Source organism: Priapulus caudatus, unplaced genomic scaffold (assembly GCF_000485595.1).
Source record: "Priapulus caudatus unplaced genomic scaffold, Priapulus_caudatus-5.0.1 Scaffold961, whole genome shotgun sequence".
Taxonomy (NCBI): Eukaryota; Metazoa; Priapulida; class Priapulimorpha; order Priapulimorphida; family Priapulidae; genus Priapulus; species Priapulus caudatus.
Genome location: NW_014578022.1, coordinates 37,425 through 49,826, shown reverse-complemented (window position 1 = coordinate 49,826; position 12,402 = coordinate 37,425). Strand labels below are relative to the sequence as shown.

The 12,402-nt window shown below is 44.5% G+C and overlaps 1 protein-coding gene across 1 annotated transcript in view; it reads right to left on the bottom strand.

Moving 5' to 3' along the window:
- Positions 1-5,781: 5,781 nt before the first annotated feature.
- LOC106814676 overlaps positions 5,782-12,402 on the bottom strand; it is a 10,591-nt gene continuing 3,970 nt past the window's right edge. The window contains exon 2 of the mRNA XM_014819021.1: positions 5,782-7,735. Within this exon, the coding sequence (XP_014674507.1) occupies positions 5,931-7,735 (1,805 nt within the window). The 3' untranslated portion in view covers positions 5,782-5,930. The remainder of the gene's footprint in view (positions 7,736-12,402) is intronic.

Sequence of the window (12,402 nt, the reverse complement as noted above, 5' to 3'; positions counted from 1 at the left end):
TTGATATATGACTCGAGTCTAAATATCAGTATTTTTCGTTTACTGTAAATACATTCAACTAAAAGTGAGAGATAAATGGTTAAACCGCCATCCTCAAATCAGACCCCACTCAAACCCGTCTGGAGGACGGGTAATAGCTAGTGTCATTATAATGCGTATAATGACAGCGTATTTGTCATTATACGCTCCTGATAATATATAAAGATAATATCGCTTATATAGATTATATAATAGATGAGTAGGCCTATGATGGATATAATAGAATAATATGATATAACAGCGAGAATACAGTAGCGTGCTATTTAGGTTTTTTTTCGGAAATTTGTACGTTTAGAATCATAGTAGGATGTCGTAGCGAATATGAGCGGGTTGCTAAAGAAAGTTCACGGCTAAAACTAAAACACCAAGAACGTCGGATTTTGGTTGTATGTGTTTTATCAAACAGAAGCTTTCGAAATGGACCAATTTTAGCGATTTGTGAGTGCATGCCCAATTTTACTAGTAATATAAATTTGGATATATATTTACCGATCTGGTGGCAGTGTAGTATTGCTGCTATGGCGAACGTGATGACAATGTGCTTCCACATGGTGACCTGCGATACGGCTGGTATTAGCATGTCAGACACCTGTGCCGTGTGACAAGATACATCTAGAATAAAAATATCAACATCACCATATGGAATCATAGTATGGCGATATAAATATATTTATTTATTTATTCATTCATAACAATAACAATTGTAAATTATTATAATAATATAATATATGTAATATATCATAAAACATGAGTGGAAGTTAAACAATTTGCTTACCCGACCGTATGCCTGCTCGCACGATTGCGTGTGTACGTGACTGCCTGTCTGACTCCACTCTCCCTTCTCAACGTAACGACGGCGTCCTGACGTTCACTGGCTTCCTATTACGGATGGATTTCTACACGCTGCTGGCGTCGTTGGTGACGGTGTTCTCGGAGAGACGACGTACGGCGCCAACAGTCTTTAGAAATATAGTTATCATGGCTGTTACCTGACGCCTCGCATTCAACACTCATACATAATTCAAATTTAATCGTTATACACATGCGATAAACCAGTCGTACGCGTTACCTAGTTTTGGTTTGTCTTACATCCTATGGCTCACATAGATGTAAACTATCAATATCCGCCTCAGTAAAATGAGAACCTGTATTTATGCTTCATGTATAATTAATATTTTCTATAATTAATTAAATTTTGCTTTATATTAGATTGATACGATATATAATCCAACATTTCCCTCGTTTGTAATGGTTCTAAAAATTGCAGCTCCCTATTATATTTACACGCACACACGCGCGCGCGCGCGCACACACACACACACACCAACAGCCGGGCGGCCACACGCAGCAGCGCGACGAGTACAGGCCCGAAGGGCGGACGGAGCACAGGCGACCGCGCAGGGACACGACACACACACACCACAGGGGCGGGGGCCAGGGGCGCCCCACACACACACACACGACACTATACACCACATCACAGCAGCACACACATGACGAGCCGCACGAGGCAGGCGACCACCAGGCGTGCCGCGGGACATGGTGAGGAGAGAGAGAGAGAAAGAAAAAAGAGTAGAAGAGAGAGAGACACACACACACAGCACGCAGCGACAGCCGGCACACACACACCACACACACAGCGAGAGAGAGAGACAGAGAGAGAGAAGAGAGCAGAGAAGAAGAGAGAGAGAGGGAGAGCGAGAGAGAGAGAGAGAGAGAGCGTGTCGTACATTTATGGATTGATGTTTTGTTTTTGTTAAGTTTCTTGGACATAGATTAGAAGAATATATTAGATTATAGATATTCCTTCTGAGCTCATGAGATTAGAATTCGTTAAATGTTTCGTGATTTGTCTAAATTTGTTACGCGTACTATGATTTTCTCAAGCGATAGCTGTTCAGAAAGCCTGAGTTCTGTGGCGCTTCGGTTGCACCATACGAAGGATACGCGGGATTTGGTATTTATGCTTTCCTAGCAAATGTGCGAATTTTGTTTATTTTCTACTTCATGGGTTCTTTTGTGTTTAATTGTGTTCAGAAAATTTATAGATGTATAATGTAATCGTGATTTTTGCTTGTTGCAGAATTGTTTGCACAGTCTCTATGTAAATGACCTATGTTCAAGGCCCAGCAAAAGATCACTTCTTTCTTTGGCGTAGCTGCAACGCTTGTGACATGAGGAACGACGTCGGAATGCGATGACAAGGTATGGTCACAAACACAAGGACCCTGTACCACACACTCATCGTGTATGTTACAATAATACTGCATCATTTACGTCGCGATTATGCCCATGTTACATTTGTGTATGTTCAAATTGATTTTTAGGAGACATGCATCGTATATCAGGAGTTCTTCTATAAGGTTGTCTTACAAAAAAAGCAAAACACATACAATTACAAAAAGCGAGCTCAGTTAACCGTTGAATATGAGGCTTACTGGAGGAGTTCGATTTAATATTCGAAATATAAAAGATTGTGCAACGAGGAATTATTGAAATACCGATACAGCTAGCGTTGATTTTGTTTTTTTCCTATGGGAAATATAATGTTCCACTTGCTATTAAGGAATAGTTTATGAATGTTTTCATGGGAATCGCTATTTCATGTCGTGAAAAATAATGCAGCAAATTAATTTTATTAAAATTTTTTGTGACAACATAATCTATATCGTACCTCACTATCTATTGCGTGCTACTATAAAGCTGGGTTTACTCTGCCAACTTTGTGTTGGCAAATTGGCGAATTGTACCAACCTCGCAACTGACAATCGGCAGTGTAAACGCAAAAGCTGCGCGTCCAACCGATCGATAGCAACTAGTTGGGAGATTAGAACATGTTCTAATTTTGCCAACTCGGAGTTGGCGAGTTGGACGTTTTTTTGTCAGTGTGATATGGTACGTGGTTCAGAACGAGGTGAGACGGAACTAGAGAGAGAAAAGCGGTGCAACGAACGCTTCACTGTGACATTTTATGCGAGATATCAACCTGGCATCTGTGTGTTGGATTTAATAAAGCGTGGTGTGTGTATGAGTAATGCTTTTATCGCTGTGAGTACATATAATACAGTGAGGAAGAGGTGAGGGATAGGGGAAGAGAGGGGGAGAGAAAGAGAGCGAACGAGAAAGAGAGAGAGAGAGAGAGAGAGAGAGAGAGAGAGAGAGAGAAGAGAGAGAGAGAGAGAGAGAGAGAGAGAGAGAGAGAGAGAGAGAGAGAGAGAGAGAGAGAGAGAGAGAGAGAGAGAGAGAGAGAGAGACTGAGAGAGAGAGAGAGAGAGAGAGAGAGAGAGAGAGAGAGAGAGAGAGAGAGAGAGAGAGGAGAGCAAGGCAAAATTTTCGTAACCCGACCGCTCGGCTAAATGCACTAATATTTTACGACAAATGACGAGTCTAACAAACATCGAGAGGGGAAAATACGAGGAAGGAATTGAGCAACCGTAAAGCCAACCCTAATCATTGCTGCTCACCCGTCTCTTACTCCCACTCAATGATCCTCATCCGCATCCCCAACATCCTTCTCTTCTCCCTGTACGTACACGCATGCGTGTACGTACGCGCATGCGTGTGCGTGTACGTGCGCGCATGAATGTATACGCACGCACGCGTGTATGCGCGTATACATGCACGCGTGCGGTCATATCCATCTGTGCACGGCAGATACACTCGCGTACACCTGTTGTACACGGGGGAAGGTACACGCGTGCGCGCTCGTGCACATGAGGAGGAGGTCGGCATCACGAGCATGGAGAAATCCAATGGGCAACCCCTCCGGTAATCCACTGCCCTCGTGGGTCCTGACTCTGTGACTGTGCACGAGTCTTTGCGCCTGTATACGTGCGGTACCTCGCGAATTTATACATGCAATAATGCCTATATCCATCGCCCCACGCGTGCGCTCGCGGTCGACGCTGACCGCTCGATCGAGTTGGCCAACTCGCAGTCATCAGTGTAAACGCGCTGCACAGTTCATAGAACGGTTGATAGAGCGTTGGGAAGTTGGTCCAATTCGCTAATTCGCCAACACAGTTGGCAGTGTAAACCCAGCTTAAACAAAACTTAGCTTAATGTTAAAATCCCAGGCTCTTTACACAAAGAATTAATAGTGCAGCAGATATGTGTATAATATCAGAAGGATTGTGCATTTTGTTTTAAAAGCACAAAATTTGGTACATCTCTATTATGCACTCTTGATAATATTGATGGATTGATGTATATATATGTGTATAGTAATATATATAATATCAATTATGTTTCTGTGGAATATTTTTGTTCATGAATTATTATAATGTCTTGTAGGGTACAAAACTCCTACTTCGTCCCCTCCCGTACTCACCATTGGCTTCCGTCTCCCCCGCTCAGCTTCCTCCTTCGTCTACCGCCTTCAGCGATCTTTCCTGCTGCCTTTCCTCATGCGCCCACACCTCCCTCTCTCAGCAAGCTATATTATGCAGGCTCTTCATTCCGTACAACACACACGTCTTAAACGGTGCTCGCGCATGCGCAATATCTCCCCAGAAGAACAATATTTTGCAAAGATTGTGCGTTTAAAATGAAGAGGAGCTATCCTAGCATAGATTTGTATGATAACGTTTTATCAGTAGATCTCACTTAGAAATAGGAAGAATACATTGCCTGTAAGGTCCCCGCTGCCTATAGGCTACCTGTCAGTACACAATCTGGCTACGTTAGTGTGCTAGCACATGCGCGATATTTCACCAGAAGAGATATATTTTGTGGCAAATCTGTATTTAATATGGTTAGGGTGTAGCTAGCGGCGTAGCTAGGGTTAAATGGATGTGTACGCACACATGCAGGGGGGGGGGTCTGGGGGTCCTCCCCCGGAAAATTTTGAAAATGTAGATTGCAGGAGATGGTATTTAGAGCATTATCTTTTGAGTAGAACTATTCTCTTCATGAGCAACAAGATGTGATCATGCATGTTGCTGACCGCAACAGGTATGACTAGCATAGTAGAACACGAATCCCCATATTTGTGAATATAGTGTTGTGCATACTAATAATGGTTTAGCTATAGTTTAGTATATAATCTCCCCCCCCCCCAACACACAGATACTTTCTTGACGGTTATGTTCTTCCAGCGTTGTTTTCACTAGATTTTCTCTCTTTCTTGGGAGCAGAAAGGAGGAGAACATGAATCAAGCGCCAAACTGCGGGGACATATAAATGCACACAGGACTTCCCCCAGCTGATAGACTACTGGGACAAAAAGAAGTTGGTGAGAGCTGTAAGAATGAGAAGATAGATATACTGTATGCACACGTATAATTTACGAGTCATTTTATAGGTCTATATAGGTCCGGACAACATATGCGTTGACAATCATTATAATAAATATAAGTAAACTATAATAATATTTAATTAAAATTATAAATTTTTTATGCGTTTAATAAATTCATCATGTTAAATCAATAAGAGAATGAACGGTACTTATACATTATATCTCACTTCCTCAAATCCGAATTAGATGTTATGAACAGCATTTCCGCGAAATTGCTTCGACTAAAATGTTTCCTTGACAAAGATATACAATACAAAGTGAACTGTTACTCTCAAATCCCGACACGAATCCTCTCACCTCTCTCTCACTCCTTCTCTCCGTTCCATCTCATCATCTCCTCTCTCTGTCTCTCCACTTTTCACACCTGCTGTCTAATTCTTTCTTCTTCCTCGTCTTTCTTTCTCTCTCTCTCTCTCTCTCTCTCTCTCTCTCTCTCTCTTTCTCTCTCTCTCTCTCTCTCTCTCTCTCTCTACATTATATATTTCAACGACAAAATCTTTTATTTCTCGCCAAGCTAATAACTAAATGTGTGGATTGAGATTCTCATAGCGACGCGAGAAATATGTCGCTTTATACTGTTTCACATGTCACTCGTCTACGATGGTTTCTTTTTCTTCTTGTGAGATTGAGTGAGCGCACTGAGGAAGCCTTTCTTTTTCTTCTTCTTCGTTGCCGTGTGATGGGCATTTGGTTGGTGAACTGTTTCTACAGGCTTGACGACCTTCTTGCTTCCCATGCTCGGCCACCGCTGTAGGGCCGGAACACTCCGCCGAGGTTTAGGAACATCGTATACTACCGACTCCGCTCCGTCATGCTCGCTCCGCTCCAGTGCCACCGTACGAAATCGCCTCGGTGACACCGAGCGCCCTCTCGTGCCGGCTAGGTGAACCACGGGAGTTCTATCGGCGCTCATCGCTCGACCTCTGTTTCTTATGATCGCCGATAGAGGACGCTCGTTCTCGGGACTCATGCTACGAAGTAAGCCAGCCGAGGTGGCGCGTGCGTCGAGGCTCTTAGCACGTGATCTGTCCGTCGTCTGCGTACCCATATCGCGTCGGCTCGCCCGCGCTGCACCTCCGATAACGTCGGTCGTCTGTGAGTCGTAGCCGTTCTCTGTGCTGTAGCCGTTGTCGCCTGACTCGGAACTGATCTCGATCGTCTGCGCTCTCTCCTCGAACTCCGCGCGTCGCCCGTGTCCGCCATTCGCCGCACATTCGTCTGCACTCGCCTCGCCCGTCGTCGGCATTTCGTGCCCGATAACAATCGTGTTGATTTCGAGTGGTCCGGACATCTCGTCGTCGCAGTCACCCCGTGAGTGAGTGGTATTTGGCCACTCGAGCTCTCTGTACGATGGACTCGTGCCATTTGTAACTGCGTGAGGGTCGCGCGGTTCGTGGCTGGTCACGGTTGCATCTGCGATCGCGCCGCTGTGACCATTTTGGATTCGATTGTTCTGTTTTGGCACGTGGCCATTGACGACCACAGTTTCAGACTGGCTATCGTAATCATCCCAGTAACTGTCGCGCGTTTCCAGTTCGGATGTGTTGCGACGAGCATCGTCAGCGTCTAGCGGTTCAGCATCGTTTAGAACTGTAATTACATCTTGTTGGCCGTATCCGTTGGCCGGCATTCCAGCGTGGATAGGCTCTGCGTATTCATGCAGACAAACGTCGGCGTTGCGGGGCCTATAGCCATGTCCAACGCCGTAGTTGATTGCAGGTCTTGCGGTTTCTGTGCTGCTAATGCGGTCCGCCGCCTGAGTTTCATAGCTATCTTGAAACCTTGTCGGGACAGGCAGCCGGTAACCGTGCGCGGGGCACGCGTGCGGATGCTGGTCCGGGGTGTAAAGGTGCGCCGGTTGTCTGCTAGGCACGAGGTAGCCATCAGAGCGCAACCCGTCTTCAGGCACGCTCCCCTCCTGTGCGTACATCTTCTTGTGTCCGTTCTTAAGGATGCCTCCCTTCTTCGGTTTCGCCGTCACCTCCGGCGGGCAGTCCTCCCTGGTGATCATCACGGTCGTGATGAAACTTCTCTGACAACTATCGGGAGTCGTACGCTGACTCAGCTGCTCAGGTGTTTCGACCGAAGCTCGCGCGTCGTGCGCCCCCTGGAGGCTGACGCGCGGAATTCCGAACATGTAGTACGGCTGCTCGGCGAGTCCCGTCACCTGACGCCGCCGCAGCTCCCTCTCGTGGTCGATGGTGTCGCGCGTTCGTCGCGAGATCCCGCGCGGCAGGGCGAAGTCCCAGACGCCGTCCTTACTGTGTACGAGGTTGTCGGCGGCAGCGTTGTTGACGACGGTGCGCCACCGCACCCACTGCTGCATGCTGCGCAGTCGCTCATCATCAATGGCGCCACCTGGCGGCGCCATCTTTTCCGCCTCCGACTTCATGGCGCTTTCTGTAACGAAATTGAATTATTATGAGCTATGGGACAGGTTATGTAGTTATATTCACTGTTTTATTTTTTATTTTAGGCTTGCCTGAAATTCGATATATACAGTTTTGTGTTTCTTCTGTTAATTGTATGGGTTTAACTTTAGTATAGCAAGTGATAATGCTGTTGAATGTGACTGTGAACATCATCAATTTCAATTTCAATTCAATTTCAATTTCAATTTCAATTTCAATTTCAATTTCAATGGCGTGATGACATGAATGCCGTTTTGCAAGATTTGTGCAATTTTGCCTTTGTATTCTCTAAGTTATGTAATAAACTTATTTTCTATTTATCTCTCTGTCTATAATATATATATATATATATATATATATATATATACATAATATATCGTCACTAGCTAATAAGCGAATATGAGATACGTGCATGTCGAATACTACTAAGGTTGATGCCATTTTCGACACAACCGTTTACAGAACAGACTGGAATGGACTGAGTTCGGCGTTTGAACTGCCCCCCCCCTCCGCATTCCTGCTACCGAGACGAGGTACAGGGGAGTATTCAACGACGTTTCAGAATGAACGGGTGTGGTCAGCTTAAAATCTCGCTTCTTGTCAACAAGAATCGATAGCCACGGGGTGCAAATCACACAGATTTGCATCTCAGCGAATGTATTCTCGTTCCAGGACGCTGGTTGTCTATTGACACACTTTGTAAAGTGATCGCTTTTTATTGCGTCGTAAAGCGATCTCGGCCCTCGATTGTGCCTCATTACGTCGAATATATCAGTGTTTAGACTCGCGCCCGGCCGAGTGTTTGATGCGTTAAAGATAACCCTGGCTAATGACAGAAAAAGAAAGGAGTCGACTATTAGTTCTAATGGAGATCCGTGTTAGCTGCTCGCTGACAATACTCGTTCATTTCTCAATAGTCGCGCCCACACATGCGTGCTTTGTGTTTGCAACTTTCGCCGAGCGCTGATTGATGTGTGTGGCTGCATTGAGCAGAAGATGGATCACATATTAGCGGAGCATTCCTCCGCGTAGTAACATCTTCTTCTTCTTCTTCTCGTGTCATTCACTGCTGATCATATTCTGGAATTCGCCTTTGTCACGAGTGGAGTGGAGATGGTCAGCCGACGAAAGACCGCCATGCAGCTGCGAACGCCGGATTCTAGGACATCCCAACTTTTCCTCAACGTTCCCAATCGACATTTTCCTCAGGAACTACCCAAACACATCTCACCGCTGGATACTCCAGTACTCCTACGCTAGTAAATCACTATCAAACTGGCTTAAATACGTATCGTTGTTAGCAGGGCCTTATGCTCCACTGAGAGTGAAGAGGATACGTAAGTAAGTAAGTTGTTAACAGGAAACGCTGTCTGAAGCCGAGTTCTCTGTTAAACAAAGGTACTGCCGATGCGTCTTTGAAGACGCCTTTATTCTGCACAAGTACCGAGACAAAAGTACGTCCGCGATTAACTATGGATAATTTACGACAGTAGCAATCAGTTGATAGTATGCAGGGACACGTAAGCTATAAAGCTACGAACGCCACAAAGAATTGACGTGCAGAACATCAGGATGAGGGGACAGTAATGACGCGCTGCCACGCTGATAGCAGTCTATAATTTAATACATACACGGATGTAAACAGCTAGAAGGCCGGAAAATACCATGTATTTCCTACTCCAATCCGCTCCGCGCACAGATTCACGTACGGCATGCGAACATGTAACACTCAGGTTTCTACAATGCATACAAATCGATGTACGGGGATCAGGCGCAGCGACCCCAAAGGAAGCACCTTTTATTAAATACACAAACACGAACTTTTCTTAGTTGCGTCTATATAGTTATTGCGAATAGAGCAATGGACAGATAGCTAAGCCCAGATTTCGAGGTATTTTGTAGGTTAAGCATGCAACAAGCGCCAAGTGCTTTCCGTGTTTCCGTGCTAGAACGAACTGCGTGATGTGTGGTAGGTCCGCGCACAAAGCAGTCGTGGTTAGTAGGCCTAATAGTCCGTTGTGACATCAATAGATGCGAACTTTGTCTTTCAGCTCAGAGCGCTCTCGAACGTGTACTGATCGATTTAAGATCTACCGCGTTGTATGAGAATACTTAATTAATATCCCGTATTCGACGCAGCATTTGTTAAAAACCCTAACACTAACTAATCGCAAAAAAACGCACTGCAACACTTATTAATTATTATATCTTTATTATTATTAATCTTAAATGATTACTTAACTTTATCTTATTATCAAATATTATTATATATAGAACATTAGTGTTTACGCAAAAGAAACACGCTGAAGATATTGGATATTAGAGAAATCGTAACGTTTCTGCAAACTGTAGATTATTTGTAGGTAATAGCACTAAAATGACGCTATTATTGTTGCTTAATAAATTTGTCGCGTGAAGGATCGCGCCCGTTCATCTTCGCAAACAAATGTAGTTTATAGATAGAGATAGATAGATAGTACTGATAGAAGATAGATGAGAAAGCAGAGAAAACAGAAGCGAGACAGGAGAAAGGAAAGAGCAGAGACGAGAAAGAAAAGAGAGAAGAAAGAGAGAGAGAGAGACGAGAGAAGTAGAAGAGAGAGAAGCGGGGGGGGCGCGACTATATGAAAGACGTTCCCAGCCTATAATTCTTATGCCGAACAGCGCTTGTATTGAAAATCTAGCAACTGCTCTTGTTCCTTAATAACTCCACTAAGACTCATTATTTACGCAGCTAGGGCGTGATGGCATAACTCGTGACATCTAAAGGCTCCGTTAAACGGAAATCAAGCGGTCACGCGCGTTGTGTCTGTTACTCTGTTGCAGCTTCACTGCTGATCTGACTGACCGAATGAACATTAGAGTTCTTTTCGATAATAAAGCTCAGTTACTGGCCCATCATGTCTCCTGCTGCCATCATTCCATATCACAGCCATCCAATGATCATCATGAATTCATCGTGTTCATCATGACTCATCTCTTTATCAGCCATCAATGATCATCATGATTCATCAATGTTCCATCATGATCATCATCTTCGATCAGCCATGCATGTTCTCGATGTATCATGTTCAGGTTATGATCATGCATCTTCATTATGCACCATCTGTTCAGCATAGCTGCTGAAATTCATATACATACGTCGCGTGCGTTTCACTCCTATCTCAGTTCGGTGACTCCAGCAATGTCACGTTTCTTGTTCAAATAGTTTTTGCGGCAGAGAAGTATGTGACGATATTCTAGTGACGGTGGTTTGCTGTTTGACGTTAAACCAGAGTCCGCATTATAATGGACGTGTGCATGCTAGTCTTCATTTCCTAGGAACGACATCGTTTATTAAAGATGAGAACACCTACGCTGTCACGAAGGACTCTGACACTAGACAATCAAACTGTGGCATATAGACGTTTGTCGCTGTCCGGGGGGGTCGTCACCATACGTGAACATTTCACCCCGTCGTAACGGCTACAGGGGGGAAGACAGGGGCGGATTCGAAAATTTCGACACGTAAATCATATAGTACGTTGCCCGCTCTCTGCTCTGCTGCTCTCTCTCTCTCTCTCTGCTCTCTCTCTCCTCTCTCTCTCATCTTCTCTCTCTCCTGCTCTCTCGCTCTCATCGCTCTCTCTCTCTCTCTCTCTCTGCTTCGGCCCCGCTCTCTCTCTCTCTCTCTCATCGCTCTCGCTCTCTCCGCTAACTCTACTCTCTCTCTCTCTCCTTCTCTTCTCTCTCGCTCTCCTGCTCTCTCTCTCTCTCTCTGCTCTCTCGTCTCGCTCTCGCTCTCCTCGCTCACTCTGCTCTCTCTCATCTCTCTCTGTCTCTCTCTCTCTCTCTCTCTTCTGCTCTCTCTCCTCTCTCTCTCTCTCTCTCTACTCGGGGAGATGTATTCTAATGGCGCTGTACTGCGTTGTTTGTCGCGGCCCTCGCCGGGATATAGCGACCGTGGCGGATTAAGAACAGCGCTTCAACGCCATAAATGACGACATTGTGAGTGAGACTATTCTCCTCAAAACCTCGCGTTTACATCGGCATTTTTAAGATAAACTTCACGGGCGTACGAGCGAAGAATGGTTAGCAAACAAAGAACGTTTTTTTGGGCCGTAGCGCACTGACATTAATCTCTTTTAGAGGAAACTAAAAAATAAGCCCGAATAGTTGTCGACGAGAAGTCAGCGGTTAATTTGCGAGTTTATCCAATAGGTGTTGCTAAATGATGAAGTGACAGTTACGGGCGTAGAGCAAATGTAATTACCAGCAATAGCGGGTGAACCCTGCGATTAATGATCAGATGCTACAAAAGCAATGCGAGAGAGAGGAGGTAGAAAGCGGGTAAAGAAAGGAGAATATATATGAAATGAAGCAGCAGAGGAGAAAAATAGATAAATAGATAGGATAGCATAGATAGGATTGATAAGATAAATAGATAGATAGATAGATAGTAGATAGATAGATAAGATAGATAGATAGTATAGATAGATAGATAGTAGATCAGTATAGATAGATAGATAGATAGATAGTAGATAGATATAGATAAAATAGATAGATAGATAGATAAAATAGGTTAGATAGATAGAATAGAAGAGGATAGATAGATAGATAGATAGATGATAGATAGATATAGATAGTAGATATACTAGATAGAAGATAGATAAGATA